At 37.7% G+C, this 18,923-nt stretch overlaps 1 protein-coding gene across 5 annotated transcripts in view; it reads right to left on the bottom strand.

Annotated features, from left to right (window-relative positions):
* Nucleotides 1–1,719: 1,719 nt before the first annotated feature.
* Nucleotides 1,720–18,923, bottom strand: part of LOC150104800 (kelch-like protein 8) — a 235,894-nt gene continuing 218,690 nt past the window's right edge. For all 5 annotated transcript variants that reach the window (XM_090395976.1, XM_090395978.1, XM_090395979.1 and 2 more), the window contains exons 8-9: nt 8,835–9,036; nt 1,720–2,224 (exon numbers count right to left, since the gene is read on the bottom strand). In XM_090395976.1, coding sequence (XP_090252102.1) covers nt 2,077–2,224; nt 8,835–9,036 — 350 coding nt within the window. In that variant the 3' untranslated portion in view covers nt 1,720–2,076. The remainder of the gene's footprint in view (nt 2,225–8,834; nt 9,037–18,923) is intronic.

Raw genomic sequence — 18,923 nt, 5'->3', positions numbered from 1 at the left:
ATTTCCTGTTCTGAGATTCAAATTATATAGCCAGATCAAAGAAATAATCCATTCAGTTGAACACTCTTAGCATCTGTGCTAATATCCCATCAGTTCCTATTGCAGAAGTCTTACTGATTTGTGCAACAGCTATAGTACCTCCTCTTCATACACAGGAGTTTCTTCATTCAGTGAAGAGACAGCAGTGAGAGCAATATTTCTGCATCTGTCACCCTCACACCATCTGCATTCAGAAGAGTTATTCTTTCATATTCCTTCTTTTACTTGCAGCATAACAGAATTCTTTGGGATTGTCTTTAGCTTGCAGAGTTAGTTTCTTTTCATTAGCTTTCTGTACAACATTTGTGACTCTTCTGACCTGCTCCTTATATATTTCACAACTGACATCATCTTTATGCGCATGGTATTCCTTCCACATTATCCTTTTCTTACGGAATCTCTTGCTTAATAAGATTGCACATCCATTTGGCTCCTATCCTATTTATTCTTTGAACGCTATGGACACATTCTGATATTGCATCATTTAAGTATTTGTTGATATTCTTCTCATCTGTCTCATCTGACACCATGGTGTAGAACCCAGCATACTCATCAGTTAGTCATAATTTCCTGCTTTGTAGTTCAGCTTGTAACCTTTTCAGAATGTAACATTCATAAACTTAGCTGCTGCCTAAGTGAGTATTATATGATCACTGTCACCAACTGGAGGTAGGCAATTATGCCTTTAACTCAGTGTTTCTCAACCTTTTTTGGATCATGCCCCACCTCAACGTCTCAAAGATTTTGATGATCCCCCCCCCCAGCATAATAGTCAGCCAAATTCTGAAAAAGTATAATATAAATATGTACAAGCACATGTTCTAATTGCCTCCAAAATATTCAAATTGCCCCCTTGTGGGGCATACGTCCCACGTTGAGAAACACTGCTCTAACTAAAACCTCCTCTGACACAATAATAAAATTGAACACTCTTTGTCCATGAGCTCCCTCTTTCACATGTTGCTTGAGGAAGGTGTCTCACAACAGCTCGATAAATTTAATTTCATTCTTCTTATGAGATTTTACTGTCACCCAATCAGTGTTTGGATAATTAAAGCCCCCCCCCCCCCATTATGATTACTTGTTTCTCACTCATTATCTTTATTTGTGATGCATTTCTTCATCACCAGCAGCTAATCCACCACTAGGTCTGTAACACCTAGTGTTGGATTAGCTGTTGGATTAACAACTATGTATTTGATCTTGTTAACCTCCACCTCACACCCGATGGCTTCAAATTTACTGCCAGATGAAAAACTGTTACTAGTGTTCTAGTCATAAGTCTCAAACTAACTGGATTCAAGCCATCTAATATCATTAGCAACACTTCCCCCTCCTCCTATCCTTCTTAAAAATATTGTATTCTTTACACTTGATACCAATTAATATGTCTGCATCTTATAACTGGGTCTCACTGATGTCTACAGACTCTACCCCTTTGTTTTGGATACTACTAGCATTCATGTACAGATGTAATAAGTTACTTATATGCTTTTTTTTTTCTATATACTCTTCTCTGTAGCTGTGTGACACAGTTAGATTGTTTCTTATCTAGTGGCTTATAATGGATACAGTAGTATTCAGTATAAAGGGAATGTAAAATTGAAAATACAGCACAATTTAATTTAAAGAAAAATAAGTATGAATTAAAAAAGTACAAAAGAAAAGGGGACATGATCATTGAATAGAAGATATTTTTATTATGAGATGGGTAATTTTAACATATTATATTTTTTTGTAATCACATTCTAATATTAAGAGGAAACTTTTTTTTATCCATAGTAAAATAAAATTACATTATCATATATCTGAATGTAACAGATACTATATTTATATACATACATTTCATTTGAAAAGTAACTTGTGTATACCTTCGGAAGAAAGTAATTATAAATTTTCATTAAAATATGAACCACTTAAAATCTGCTTATTCCACAGGAACAAATAATCTCTTATTCTTTTATGGCAAAATATTTTCTTATAGACATAATGAAATACTGTGTTCTATATTATTATTGAGAAGAACATAATAGTCTTCTATTTAGCTTTCAATACCCATGTTCTTTTTAGCTCAAAGTTTGCTCTACATGTTTTAATCAAATTAAAATGAAAATCTGTTGAGGAAGAACACCATGTAACACCTGCTCCTGCTCGACAAACTTCAATACCAGAAGCTGATTCCCACCTGTTAAAATTGACATAATAAAATTGGTCAGTTTGATTCTATATAAATTCATTTTCTATGTTTATAAAGTTTTCTGTATAAATTGGTTGAAAATATTATATGGCATATGTACAAATGAGCTTATGGATAACATAAGCAAGAAGTTCTCCTGTTAATTGACACAGGTGTAATCCATACTAGCAACTGTTTATTAGTTGAGAGGCTTCAAGATAGCATAGAAGTTGAATGTTAATAATTTTCACTTACTTTAGAAAGAACTGAAGGGAGTGAAATTGGATAGTATTTAGATGGCAAAGATTTGCTGGTATACCAGCAAATTTCTCAGCTGCAGGCTAGATACACCTATCCAAAACATTATTATTATTATTTAGGCCTCAAGAAGTCAAAAGACTCATTGTGGGAGGTTCTTCCTAGGAAACACAAGTCTATCATACCACTCCTTAAATTCATTTTGACCGTTCTCGCTCTCACCACTCCATCAGGCAATTCATTCCACAGTTCAACCACCCTCTGCAAAGAAACCACTCCTCACCCTCTTGCTCACAGTTTCCTTTCATAACTTCCAGGGATGACCCCTTGTCATCACTCATTCCCACTGTTCAACCAAGCAAAAGAACTCCCCAGTGTTAACCCTGTAACCACATCTCAACAGTTTAAAAGTCTCAATCATATCACCTCTCCTTCTTCTATCTGCCAAATTCCACAGTCCATATTCCCTCAGCCGATCCTCATAACTAACATTGTACAGTCCTGAAACTGTCTTTGTTATCTGCCTCTGTATCCTTTCCACAGTTAATTTATCTCCTTCAAATCCTGGAAACAAATCTGAGAACAATAGTCTAAGTGTGGTCTGATGAGGGTCTTATACAACAGAATGATAACTCTTTTATCTGTGCAGGTCAGCGTCCTTCTCATTATTGCAGCAATCCTTTGTGTTACCTTCACTACCTTTGCAATATGTCCCTTGAATTTCAGGTTTCTATCAATCATCAACCCCCCAGATCTCTTGTCTCCCCCTACTTCCTCCAGTATAACTCCTCCCATAGAGTATGCAGTGTCCCATCAATGTTTCCCAAACCTCAAGACCTTACATTTTGCTGCATTAAACAGACACCCTCATTCATTTGCCCATCTATCTAGCTTATTCAAATCCTCTTGCAGGGCTGCCACATCTGCACTATTACTAATAACCCTTCCCAGCTTCGCATCATCCGCAAACAACTGAACATCCCCTGCAATCCACTGACAATGTCATTGATATAAAGTTAAACAATATAGGTCCCAATACTGAGCCCTTTGGGACCCCACTTGTAATCCTCTGCCTCCTTGAAACTGCCCCACCATACACAACTCTCTGATACCTATCACACAGCCAATCCTGAATCCAGCTGACCAGCCTGACATCCAAATCCATGTGCTACAACTTAAATATCAGCTTATCATGTTGCACCCTGCAAATGCCTTCGCTAAATCCAAGAAAATGGCAGTATATGCCTTTCCCTCATCTACTGTTCTTTTAACTTTATTATGAAAGGCTAGCATATTACTAAAACAAGAGTGCCTCCTCACAAATCCATGTTGACTCTCACAGATAACATTATCCTCATAAGGGCGGTAGCAGACTGGAAGTGTCTAATTATAGGCCAGTTTGTGTGTCATCAGTAGTTGTTAAGATCTTGGAGAAATTAGTTAGGCACTTCCAGTCTGCTATTGCCCTTACGTAATGGCACTATCTTACCTTCCTTCCTTTCCCTGGGCACCTTTCCTGTAGCCAGACTTTCACTGAAAAGTGAGGTCAAAGGAGCTGTCAATTCCTTAGCACATTCTCTCAAAACTCATGGTGAAACACCATCCAGTCCCACAGCTTTACTGACATCCAGAGTATTCAGTATTTGGAACACGTTCTCCTCCTGTACCTCTAAACCTCGAACCTGCCCTATCCCTCTAGTATTAAAATTTACTCCTCCAGAATGAAATACACCAACAAAGTGTTCATTGAACAATTCCACCATGTTCTCTGCATCAGTCACTCTATTCCCATTTTTATCCCACAATGTCATTCTAACACAATCATTTCTCCTCCTACTGGCCACATAGCTAAAAAATTCCCTAGGATTTTCTTTGGATCTTAGGGCCAATCTCTTCTCATATTCCAGTTTCGCCTTCCTTACCATACTAGTCACTCTCCTGGCCTGTGTCTTATATTATTCATGCATCTGCTCTTCACCTGTCTCCTTATACCTCTACCATTGCCTCTTTTTCACATGCAGTTCCTGTTTAATATTGTTTGTTATCCGCTTTACACCAAATTGTGTCCTCTTCTTCACTTGTGGAATACAGCTTACTATTGCTGCTAACAAATAATTCTTCACAATTTCCCAAGCACTAATGATATCATGGCCTTCCAATTCTTCCCTCCATGAAACTTCCCCAAGTTGATGTCTAAGACTATTGTAATGACCTGCCTTGTAATTCCACATGTATTCCTGTCTCTTTGCTACTCCCGCATGTATTTTCATCTTCCAAGTCAAAACCACATGGTCACTCTCTCTTTAACTGGTGGGAGAGATGTCATCTCATTTATTATCAGCTGTTCGGATGCTATGACCACATCCAAAACTCTTGAACCTGTTGTTCCCTCTATTGCATGTTGCCTAAGATATTTGTTCCTCAAGAATTCTAGAAATTCCATTCCCTTATTGCTACATGCATTTTCCTCTCCCCAATTTATACTACTGTAGTTAAAATCTCCCATAACAATCATTCTTCTTGCACTTGCCAAGCTCAACTGTCTAAACATCTCCTGGTCCCTACCTTCTGTGCTCCTTGGTTTGGAGCAACACCCCACTAAATATTCTGTCTTGCCTAGCTCTATCTCACACCATATGCTTTCAAAATGATTAGTGTCACTGCCTTCCAAAGCCTTCACTCTTAGAGGACATAAGTTGTCACTTATCATAAGCAGTACTCCACCACCACGCTTTCCCTTTCTATCCTGCCGAAAAATGCTGTACCCTGCTACTTCTATTCCTGTTATTATATCCTCTTCTGTCAACCACGTTTCAGTGATCCCAATAATCTTTGGCCAGGCTGATGCTATCATGAGAAAATAAAAAAGGCCATAATAACATGAGAATAACATGAGAGAATAAAAAGGCCAGAGAATAGGTGTCAGTCCTGGAGTACAAACTTTCAGTGCAGTTGAAGAAATGTCATCATGACTAGGAGACTTTTTGGCAATATCCCATTTCACAAGATTCTTCTGATCTCTTTTTTGTGACAAATCAAAAAAGGGACATGTTTTGGCTGTGGGATGGGAGAAAGACCAAGATCATCTATGTAAGAATTAAAGGAAAAGTAAGCAGCCAGGAGATTCTTTTTTTTTTTTTTTTTGAGCTGCCTCAAAAAAGTAGATAGCACAAAAGTTACAGTCAGCAGCTTGACACAAGACCTGTAAGCATGACTACCATTTGGATGTCATACAAGTTTCCTGCTTTTATACTTTTCAAAATCAGTTTTGGATGTGCTGATTTGCTTGCAGTTATTTCTGGCTTGGTATAAGCATAAAAGGAAGATGCAGATTTTTATGAAAGCCAATTGCAATATGCCTGGTTCTTCTTTTGTACAGCCTTGACACATTGCTTGGAGAAAGGGATGAGAATTTAAAGTAGAGCAGGGAATAAATGTGCCTGTGTGAATAAAAATGGGTTCAGTGACATGTTTCATGCAAATTGAATCATAAGACTGAAAACAATAATCTAACCATGAATATGAGGTTCAAATTTGGTGAGGATCATTCCAATACATATATTTGTTACTGTTTCCAGAATCCATATGCCCACTTCTTCTCTTATAGAGTCTTAGCACATTGCTTGAAGAAAATCAACAAGTTCAGAATGAAATGAATGGTAACTAATATTAGAAGAATGATAGAGAAAATAAATTACTCTGATGAGTATGGGGGATGAGGGTTTTTTTACCCAAAGAGGAAACTGTCTGATATGGTACATCACAGTGAACATATGCACAAATGCCACCTTTGAGATTTAAAGGGTCTCCTTATACAACTATCCGGAATAGCTGTTTGTCCTTTAAATAATTTGATCTACATTAATCAAGTATAACTTTCCCTTCCCTATCAAGTTATACTTCATATATATACTGGTGTTTGATGTCCAGCTACCATCATCCATTCACTCCTCCTCCTCCTTCTTCTACCTACTAGGCTGTGAAAATCTGTCCTCATATCCAACACTGTTCTCAGTCACTTTTCTCTCCAGACTCTCCAAATCTCTTCGTCACTTTGAAAAAGTGACTATGTACAGGTGATCAAAACTGCACACAGTAGTCAAAATACAACCTAATTATGGCCGTAAAGTGGAAAAGTGATCTCTATATGTCAGTGCCTTCCTCATCACCAATATAATTCATCACATTTTCCTCACATGTAGCTCAGTGGATGTGCCGTTTGCACACCACAGCACTTGACCGCACGACGGAAGACTTGCTTTCGAATCTAGTTGGCATTTGGTGAGGATCATTCCAATACATATATTTGTTACTGTTTCCAGAATCCATATGCCCACTTCTTCTCTTATAGAGTCTTAACACATTGCTTGAAGAAAATCAACAAGTTCAGAATGAAATGAATGGTAACTAATATAATTCAACTAGAGGAAATTTTTCTAAGCCTTTTCTCGACCGGTGCCCGAGTTAATCGATCTATGGCACAGGCAAGCAGATTTTTTCTCCAAGTAACTCAGGTTTTTCGTCCCGTAAATTCAAGAAAATCGACCGTAGAACCCACATTATTTCAGACATTAAATATATTGTGTTAGGATTAGGGACCACAAGATGGCGGCACTTGTTGAGCCTCTCTGATTGAGTACCAGTGGAGATTGAACTGCCCACTCAGTCTCCAATAGTTAGATAGAGCCTCGCCTACTCCCTATATGGGAATAAAAAGCATTAGCTGATTTTTTTTCCCCCATTAATGTACTCCATGAATTTCAGTTTCTTTCCTGTCTACTATCATCCTCCAGACATGTTATTTACTTCAATACACAATTACAGTAAATGAAATGAAAGAAAAAATACAATGCATTTTTCTTTCAAATGTAAAACCTCAGAAGCATGTAAAACCTCTTAATCAATAGTAAAACTTACCTACACACAGACAGCTCATTCAAATTCTCTGGGAATGCTACATCTACTGGTCAACCCTTTTCATAGCTGTGCTCAACAGCTTAAATAGCTAATGATAAGCGTATATCTCCCAAAGGGAATTTTGGGACTATGTGGAAATTACCAGTTAATAATGCATCAGGTTTTGTTATTACATGACATACCACAAACAATTACATTATTATTATTATTCAGGCATCTTCATGGAGTCAAAGTTTCTATAGAAAGCCCACCCAAACATTATTCCGACAATATTTATTAGATCTTGCTTTTAATTCATTCACTGACAAAGCTTTAACAACTATCTCTGCAGGCTATCTCACTTATTCATCATGCTACAGGCAAAAAAAACCTTATCTCTGAATCCTGGGTGCTATGGCTGTGCTGTCCAACTATCTAGGGCATATACCCAATTGTTTTGGCAATTAAACGACTTCATTGGTGAAAATCTTCTTATCCGTGAAGAGGATATCTCTGTGCCTGTTGTTTGCGTGCCACTGGAGAAGTGCCTTTAATTTTATCACCCTCTGCCACATAAGTTATGATGTTAGGACTCTTCAGTGGTGAAAATCTTCTCATCTGTGAAGAGGATATCTCTGTGCCTGTTGTTTGCATGCCACTGGAGAAGTGCCTTTGATTTTATCCTAACCCTCTGCCACATAAGTTGTGGTATTACGATGCGTCCAGTTAGTACATGTGACATCGTTTTCTGCAAAATGTTCATCTGATGTGACATAACTTTTTGCATTCTCACAGGATTATAGCAGAAGCATGCCTTCATAGCCCTCACGAGCTGTTTTGTTCTAGTGCAGTGTGATCGATCTGTTCTCTGTCCATCAGATACATTTTCTATATTGTTATAATGGTTAATAGACCAATACACAACAAACATTCTACTGATACCAAGTGGTGTTTTTAGCTTGTTGAAAATAACAGATGGCTGCATTCCAACCTGGTGAAGTGCTATTACAGCTATATGGTTCTCATAATCTCCCCCACTGCATGAGAACCATGTAGCTGTAAACAGCTCTTTAGAGAGTTGTGGTTTCATTAGTGAAACTAGGCTTGTGCAATTCTGGACAATGCAGTGGTGTGCAGAAGTTATGACAGTATTTATGGCAAAACTGTGTACATAATGTTTTTTCACAATGTTTTTCATAATATTAGATGTTGCATAACAAATGCATTGTTAGAGGGTGGGGGGGGGAATACACATTCACACAGAATTTCATTTTTGTTTACAGACCACTTATTTACTAGCTCAAGGGTAACATGTATCCACATATCAGGTGATCTGAAGCACTTTGATACAAAGAGGATAGGTTCTCATTTTTTAGCTAAGCTATCAATAATAATGATTATAAGGTAGAAAGAGATAATTGGTGAATATGAAAGAAAGAAAATCACAAACACTATTAAAACTTACCTATCTAAGAATGGGTCATACACTTCTACTGAACTAAGATAGTTGCTTCCATTATGGCCACCTACTGCATAGAGCTGGCCTCCAAGTGCAGATACTCCTACTCCTCCCCGACATGTTGTCATAGAGGCAACAAGGCTCCAGGTATTAGTTTCTGGATCATACTTTTCTACTGAATTCAAAGGCTTATTGTTTTGAAACCCCCCTAAATCACAAATGTAAAATCTGTAAATTTTAACAAAATAAAAATTCTGAATATATAATAATCTACTAAACTGTGAGATATAGATTTTTAGACTCGATCCTTATCAAAATATCCATATCAGACTATCCATATCAAAATATTTAAATATGAGTAGAAGCATTTACTTGAGAGTATCCATATCAGGATAGGCATGAGTAAAGGTAGTTCTAGTTCTTAGAGTTATAGCAAAAATATTTGGAATCATATTCAGAACTAGAACTACTTTTCTCATTATTTGCTTGATATGCACTATTTACTAAGTGAAAGTAAAATAAAGAGCCAAAAGGTTTCACTTCAGCAATGTGAATTTATAAAAATTAAGTGGATATTAAATCCAGCATTATTTCAAAGCGGAATATAGAAACTATAAAAGTTTTGTATGAAAATTGACCAGAGAGCTTACAGGAATACGCTCGCTGATTCGTCAGAGACTAGGCAGAAACCTTGGGAAATGCTAAGGTTTCTGCCTAGTCTCTGATGAAAACCAACCAGTTTAAAATAGCTGTCAGGTTAGTGAAACCTTTTCAAAATGGACCAATAGAAGGGGAATATATGGACGCTTGGGCAGTGATCATCTCTCCTGTAAGGTCCTAGGGCAACTTGTAAATATCGACGAGTGTATTCTGTAAGCTCTCTGGTCAAATTTCATACAAAACTTTTATAGTTTCTATATTTTGCTTTGAAACAATGCTGGATTTAATATTCATTTAATTTTTAAATATTTGTAAATTTTTAAGCTGTTTTTAAAATTTTTATACAGACTGATAGATCAAAATGTTAATACCATCCACATTCCATGAATCTGGGAAGATGTCTTTTTTGTGTGTGCTACAGATGGGGAAATGCTAAAATGTGAAAATTTTGAATTTAAGTAGTCCAAATATTTGCGAATTACATCTGATGTTGGAAATATCCTTGGTTTAATAGTATAAATTTTAATATTCCACTAAATTATATATGTAAATTTTTAAGCTGTTGTTTACAATTTGTATACAGACTGACAGATCTAAATGTTTATACCACCCACATTCCATGAATCTGGGGAGATGCCGTTTTGTGTACTATAGATGGGGAAATGCTAAAACGTGAAATTTTTGAATTTAAGTAGTCCAAATATTTGTGAATTAGACCTAGTTCTAGAAATACCTTTGCCAAAATATTATCATTATTATTATGTAATAGACCTTCAGAAAGTCAGTGAGTCATCAGGGGTGGGAGAGGATTTGTACATACTACTCACTCACTACCACCAAAGGTTGGTCATTTCAATCACAAACTGCTCTATGAGAGAAAATCTAGCTCTCACCCTTTTCTTGACTGCATTCATTCTCAATTTCTCTGAATGCCTACTTGTCCTCTCCCATCCTTCATAAAATGAAAATTTCCATCTACTGATATCTTGTACAACCCTTTCAGAAGTTTATAGGCCTCTGTAATTATCATCCTTCTTTTCCTATTTATTAGTGTCTGTAATTTCAGTATGCCCTCATAATCTCCATTCCACCATCATCCTAATACTGTCTAACACTTTTCTTTGCACCCTCTCCACTGGAACTATCTGCATCACCTTGGAAACCAGAAGACCAGATCTGCACATACACTATATTCTGTGAACAGATCTGGTCCAGGTAAGATCATATCGGGGTCTTGTAAATCACTTCCTTATCCTCATACCCATCAGATATCTCATCATACCAAAGTGCATAATTTACATTTACTGACACTAAAGCGACAACAGTTTTCACTTGCCCACAATTCCAGCCTACTCAAATCATTCTGCAACTTCTGTATGTCAATTGCATTCTGGTTATCCTGCCTTTCTTTGCATTATTAAAAAACAACTGAACATCCACAAATTTATGCAATAGCCTTCTGTGAGGTATCCTGGACCTTGAAAAAGTCCATTAATATCATGACATATATGTCTAACTAAACTGACATTATTATGAAATGTGAGCAGGTTACTAAACATTACCTTCCTTTAGTAAATTCATGCTGTTCATTGCAAAGTAAAGATTCTCTGTCAACCCATTTCTATATGCAAGTTCTTACCAACTTTTCTAAAATCTTCATGGCCACTCCAGCTATACTGGTAGGTCATAGTTAGATAAATAAGTTCTTCCAAAAACCTTGCACAATGGATTATCATACATTCTTTCCACTCCTGTGGAATCTACTGTACTGAGACTCAAATTACACAATCAGATCAAAGGCACATCTGGTTCAGCTGAACACTCTTTCAGCATATGTGCTAATATCCCATCAGTTCCTATTGTCAAATTCCTATTTAGTTTATGCAACCACTTTAGTACCACCTCTTTTAGTACCTCATACAACTGGCTTTCTTCATTCAGTGTAGAGGTAGCAATGAGCTCCATTACAGCAGGAATATTATCCAAGTGAAATGGGCACTCATGACAATAACTGAGTAGAGTTATTCTTTCAGAGTGTCTTTACCTTGCAGAGTTTCTTTTCTTACTGAGACTCAGTTTTCTGTATACAAGGTAGGAGACAAGGGATGTGATGCTAATCAGATAATCTAAGTATAGTTTGAGTAGAAAGATATGATTAGAGTATTAGTAATAATCTTCCATATAACAGTGAGTTTGAAGCCATCTGGTGTAAGTCAGAATCTATCAAGATGAAATACATAGTTGAGTTATATACTTGTAACTCTTCTGGCCTACATCTTATAATTTTCATAACTTAGATCATCCTTATGCACACAGTATTTCTTCCACATGATTTTTTTCTGAGAATCTCTTACTCAATAAGACTGCACAGCCATTTCACTCCTACCCTATTCATTTTTTGAAATTTAAGGACATATTCCAATATTGTACCATTTAAGTATTTTTTAATGCTTTTCAATTAATTCAATTTAATGCTTTTCAATTTTTTAATATTTTTCAATGACATCTTTTTCATCCAGCAACCAATATATGAGAATAAACCTAGTAGTTTTCTCAGATTAACATAACTTCCTGATCTGTATACTTTTTTCCAGGCCACTTCCCAGGTTTGAAAACTTCTTCCAACACTATAATCATATCTAACACTCTCTGACATAAAGTTCCATCTGCCACATGATGCTTGAGAAAGTTATCTCTGAACAGCTCAATAAATTTAGCTTCCACTACCTAATCAATGTTCAGATAACTATTTACCAAGATGATTTCTTTTTTACTACCCATTGGGTTGATTTGACAATGCATTTCATCGTCACCAGCAACTAATCCAATCTGTAACAATACCCAGCTGACTCACACCAGATGGCTTCAAACTCACTGCTGCATGATGGCATTCCTCCAATTGTCCTGAAGGCTTGAGCACCAGAACTGTCTCCTGTCCTATATCACTTATATGTATTTACTGTCTTACTCCACTGGTATCTATCCCACAGCCTGGAAATTGGCTTATATTCAACCCATTCCCAAGAAGGGCGACAACTACCATCCCATCTCGCTCACCTCAGTCCTGTCTAAAGTAATGGAAAAAATCATCAATTCAAAACACCTACACTACCTTGAAGCTACCCCGTCTGATAAACGACCGCTAGTATGGATTCCGTCACTGCCGACCAACAGGAGATCTGCTCACACATGTCACCCATCTCTGGACAAATGCCATGGAGAAGTTTGACAAATCTCAAGCGGTTGGACTTGATATCTCCAAGTTTGACTCGTTATCCTCTCACCATTCAAATAATGCCGGGGTTCCTCAAGGTTCTGTCTTCTCACCAACCCTCTTCCTACTATATACAGGGTGTTCGAGATAAATTTGACAGTTTCGTAAGGAAAAAGAAAATCTTCTTTGTATCTATTAAATTTAATGAATTGACAAAAAAACATTACAGGCAGAGTTAATTACAATACTATCAACAAGATTTACTCAAAATAACCACCATTAGCATCGATCACAGCTTCAATTCTGCTTCGGAACCTCGAACAAGCTGATGCTACAGTCTCCCTGGGAAGGGCCGCAAAAACTGTTTTAATTTTATCCATTAACTGGGCTTTTGTATTACTGGAAGTGCGATTGGTGTCTTTTTCAACTGCGCCCCATACAAAATAATCCATGGGGTTAAGGTCTGGGGAGTTTGGAGGCCAAACATTTGGACTGGTGAAGTCGTAGAAATTTTCAGACAACCATTTTTGACTTTTCCCAGAGGTGTGGCAAGGGGCCGAATCCTGCTGCCATACATACGGCCTACCATTGGCTACCCTTGTTATCCAGGGCTTGACTACAGTTAGCAACTCCACGAACAAAGCCCGAATTCCAATGCCAGGGTTCTTCAACACCTGTTCCTGCAGATTTGCGAGGAATTCTGCTGTACGAACGCAATCAGATCGTCTGCTAGGGATCTTTCTTCTTGCTACATCCTCGTAGTCACCATTGCAAGTCTCTAGTTCATGCCTGATTGTTTTTACTGTATTCAGGGAGCATTGGGCAGCAGTCGTAATATCCTTATTTTGATGGCGGGCACGAATCATCATGATACAAGTTATTCTCTTCCATGATTCAGGTGGGTTCCAGCTATCCATCCTTTCTGACATCTTGTATATGAATGAAGAAGGGTCCAAACTTTTAAATGAAGAGAAGTGTGTGTTAATACATGTAACTTACGGAAAAATATAATTAATTATAAATATGTCAAATTTATCCCGAACACCCTGTATATCAATAAAATACTTCAGCTTACCTCCAACCAAATACATGGTTTTGCAGATGACAGCACATTGCACTACTCCTTTTCTTTTGATAAACCTTACTCCACACAACTCACCTCAACCTACAGAACAACAACCACCGCTGCCCTCAATTCAGACCTCCAAGCCATCCGCCAATGGGGTTCAAATAACTAGTCAATTTCAATGCAAATAAAACCCAGTACTGTCTTTTCTCATAAAAAAGAACCATTTTCTTCCAGTATTATTTTTGACAACACCCAAATTTCCAGAAAATCTGAGATTTCTCTTCTTGGAATTACTCTGAATCAAGTCTCTCCTGGCATAAACACATAACAACCATTGCATCCTCAGCTTCTAAAAAATTAGGATTTCTCTTTCACTCAAGACGTTACTTCTCCCCTGAACAGCCGTTAAACTTATACAGATCACAAATCCACCCAACCATCGAATACTGCTCCCACATATGGGGTGAGGGCCCCCAAAAAAACTCCCTCAAAATGCTTGATTCAATACAGAGGAGAGCAATCAGACTTATTAATGACCCATCTCTTACCAACTCACTCCCCACACTTTTGCACAGATGATCAGTCTCTGCACTATTGTGTTTTCTACAAATATTTCCATGGAAAATGTTCATCTGAAATAGCATCAATAATTCCGCCACTTAGTACTAAGCTCGTTGGAACACTTGCAGCTGCTGCTGCTCAACATCCCTACACAGTGCACCTTGAAACCCACAGAACAAGTTTCTTCTCCTCCTTCATCCCTGCAACTGCTATACTATGCAACAGTCTTTCCCCTTGATGTGTTCCCTAAGGAATACAATATACAGGCATTCAAATCCAATGTGAACGAGTACTTTCTTTCCCGACCCATACACAGTACTAATGTACTATAAGTTTCTACCAACCTCTCGTGTATGGGCGCAACATTTAAAAAAAAAAAAAAAAAAAAATTGGAAGATTATTACTAATAGTAATCGTATCTTTCTACTCAAACTATATACTCAGATTATCTGATTAGCATTATATCCCTTCTCTCTTATCTTGTTTTGTCCTTCCTAAAAGTCATAACAACTACTGATGAAATGCAAGCTATAGTTTGACACTTCCAGTCTGCTACCACCCTTATGTAATGGCAATATCTTACTCTCCTTCCACTCCTTGGACACTTTTCCCATGCCCAGACTTTCATTGAAAAGCCAGGTCAAAGGAGCTATCAGTTCTTTAGCACATTCTCTCAAAATCCTGTGAAATCTCTCCCATTCCATTGCTTTATCGACATCCAGAGTATTCAGTATTTGAAACACATTCTCTTCTTGCACTTCTAAACCTTGAGCCTGTCCTATCCTTCTAGTATTAAAACCTACTTCTCCAGGCTGAAATACGCCAATAAAGTGTTCATTGAACAACTCCACTATGTCCTCCTCCTTTGCATCAGTCACTCTATTCCCATTTTTATTCAACAACATCATTCTTCCGTAATCATTTCTCTGCATAACAAAATAATTCCTTAGGATTTTCTATTAGTGCCATTGCTATTCTAATCCTCCACTCTGAGAGGACACAACTCATCACTTATCATAAGTAGTATTCCACCATGTTTACTCTTCCTATCCTGCCAAAAAATGCTATACCCTGCTACTTCTATTCTTGTCAGTATATCGTCTTCTGTCAACCATTGATCCCAATATTCATTTTGAAATTTTATGGAATTTACAACCGTGTTAAAAAACTTTTTTTATTATCCCGATGTTTCGATCTTCACATCAAAATCATCATCTGGAGCATACATAAATATACAGGACAAGCTGAGTTACATCATTGACTGTAAGCTAGAGAAACAATGATTTGATCACATGTTATTCTACTGGCGTGACCTCTGGTGAAAAAAATAATAAAATAAATAAAATAAAATAAAATAAAAAATAAATTTTTACATCAAGCTAAATTCTATTTTACAATGACAGGAATAAACATTCTTTTAGATGGTTTTCTTTCAGAAACTATTGGTGTCCCTTATTTTTGATTTACAATACTGGATTTTCTACAGTCCTGTTTATAGTTGTTCTTGGTGAGGAAGGTCGAATATATACCTTCCATATGTTTGGGATTTTTAGACCATCATTGTTGTTCAGATTGGGGTGGTTGATAATAATCTCACAGGCTTCCTTGAATTTCCGTTTTCATACCATGTTCTAGTGTGATGCAGACAGCTGGTAGTTTTCCAGTCAGTTCTGTGTAAGGTATTCAGGGCATGATCAGAAAGGCCAGCTTCACCATAATTATTATATTTAATGTGTCATCTGTGTTCTTTTTGTCTAATAAAGGAATAGTGCATCCTGTTTCTCCTATATATGTTATGTTGCAAGTACAATAAATCCGGTATACTCGCGGGTGAGCTAGTGGAGGGAGTGGGTCTTTGGATGAGTTGAGTATATCGCGAAAACATCGTCAACGTATCTAAGCCAGACTTTGGGTTTTAGAGGGGAGGAATTTAGAGCAAGTTGCTCAAAATGTTCCATGTAAAAGTTAGCAGTGGGGGGAGAATAATGGCAAGCCCATGGCTGTGCCTTCTTTTTGTAAGTAGAAGGTGTTTTGCCATACAAAATAATCCGACCGTAATACATGCGCAAAAAGCACCGTGATATCTGGAGGGAATTTGTTCTGTAGGAGAAGGATTGTGTCATTGATTGGGACATTCGTAGAGGGCAGAGACGTCAAAACTGACTAATAAATCATCTTTTTCTAATGTAATGTCTTTGATGATGTTTATGAAGTGTTGTGTGTTTTTGATATAGGAGGGGGAATGACCTACCAACTCCTTGAGTGTTGCCGCTAATTTTTTGGCTAAGTAATACGTCGGGCTATCAATTCCTTCAACGATAGGTCTTAGCGGGGTGTTTTCTTTGTGAATTTTTGGTAGCCCGTAAATTCTTGGGGAGCGCATGTAGTGAGGAAACAGCAAGAAACAACAGGAGCAGCCACCAATCACCCACAGGTATCAATAACATAGTCGACCTATCTAACCATGCTCTAAACAAAGACGAAATCTCTATACTTAACAAAAGTTTAAATTTTGCTATAGCACCGAAAACGATAGACAAACTTGAAGTTATTTGTAATATGGAAAGAGGCCTAAGATTCATACCTAATAACGTAGAGACAAAATACGTATAGAAACTGCAAACATTTTAAACCATAACAAAACAGTAACAAGCAACATAACTAAACACGAATTAACAGCGATAAAATCACTTAAAACAAATCCGAACATAGTAATAACCAGAGCCGATAAAGGAAATGCCACCGTCATTTTAAACCGTACCACTTATATAGAAAACATGAATCTGCTGGTCTCTGACAATAACACATACAAATTAGTTAATTACAACCCAACTAACAGAACAAAAAACATAACAAAGAAACTACTTAAGTCGATTACCACATGGCCCGAAGATACAGTCAAAAATCTGTTTCCTCACTACGCGCGCTCCCCAAGAATTTATGGCCTACCGAAAATTCACAAAGAAAACACCCCGCTAAGACCTATCGTTGAAGGAATTGATAGCCCAACGTATCACTTAGCCAAAAAATTAGTGGCAACACTCAAGGAGTTGGTAGGTCATTCCCCCTCCTATATCAAAAACACACAACACTTCATAAACATCATCAGAGACATTACATTAGAAAAAGATGATTTATTAGTCAGTTTGACATCTCTGCTCTCTACGAATGTCCCAATCAATGACACAATCCTTCTCCTACAGAACAAATTCCCTCCAGATATCACGGCATTTTTTGCGCATGTATTACGGTCGGGTTCTTTTGTATGGCAAAACGCCATCTATTTACAAAAAGAAGGCACAGCCATGGGCTCGCCATTATTCTCCCCCCACTGCTAACTTTTACATGGAAGATTTTGAGCAACTTTCCCTAAATCCCCCCCCCCCTAAAACCCAAAGTCTAGCTTAGATACATTGACGATGTTTTCGCGATATAGTCCCATGGCCGCCAGACATTAGACACATTCCTTAGCCACCTAAACAAACAACACAAACGCATACAGTTCACAATTGAAATTGAAAAACACAACACACTTCCGTTTCTAGATACACTTGTCACACGTTTTCCCTCGGGCAATCTTTCCTTCACTGTTTACCGAAAACTGACACATACTTTATTATTATTATTATTATTATTCAGGCCTCCAAGGAGTTAAAAGACTCATCGGGGGAGGTCCTTCCTAAGACATAAAGTCTGTCAAGACTCATTGAGGGGAGGTCCCCCCCTGAGAAACACAAAGTCTATCATACCACTCTTTAAACTCACTGACCGTTCTCGCTCCCACCACTCCATCAGGCAACGCATTCCACGGCTCAGCCACCCTCCACACAAAGAAACCACTCCTTACCCTCTTGCTCACAGTTTCCTTTCGTAACTTCCAGGGATGGCCTCTTGTCATCACTCCTTCCCGCTGATCAACCAAGCGAAAGAACTCCCCAGTGTCAACCCCGTAACCACCTCTCAACAGTTTAAAAGTCTCAATCATATCACTTCTCCTTCTTCTATCCACCAAACTCTGCACTCCACATTCTCTCATCCGATCCTCATAACTATCCTTGTACAGTCCTGAAACCATCTTTGTCATCCGTCTTTGTATCCTTTCCACAGTTAATTTATCCCCTTCAAATCCTGGGGACCAAATCTGAGAACAATAGTCCAAGTGTGGTCTGATCAGAGACTTATACAACGGAATGATAACCCTCTTATCTCTGCAGATCAGTGTCCTTCTCATAATAGCAGCAATCCTCTGTGTTACCTTCACCACCTTTGCAATATATCCCCTAAACTTCAGGTTTCTATCAATCATCAACCCCAGATCTCTTGTCTCCCCTACTTCCTCCAGTATAACTCCTCCCATAGAGTATGCAGCATCCCATCGATGTTTCCCAAACCTCAAGACCTTACATTTTGCTGCATTAAACTGACACCCCCATTCATTTGCCCATCTATCTAGCTTATTTAAATCCTCTTGCAGGGCTACCACATCTGCACTATTACTAATAATCCTTCCCAGCTTCGCATCATCCACAAACAACTGAATATTCCCCTGCAATCCACTGGCTATGTCATTGATATAAAGGTTAAACAATAT

Source organism: Typopeltis vanoorti, chromosome 7, assembly GCF_054136105.1.
Source record: "Typopeltis vanoorti isolate ZY-2024b chromosome 7, IOZ_Tvanoo_1.0, whole genome shotgun sequence".
NCBI classification, from domain to species: Eukaryota; Metazoa; Arthropoda; class Arachnida; order Uropygi; family Thelyphonidae; genus Typopeltis; species Typopeltis vanoorti.
This window is presented reverse-complemented; position numbering and strand designations above follow the sequence as displayed.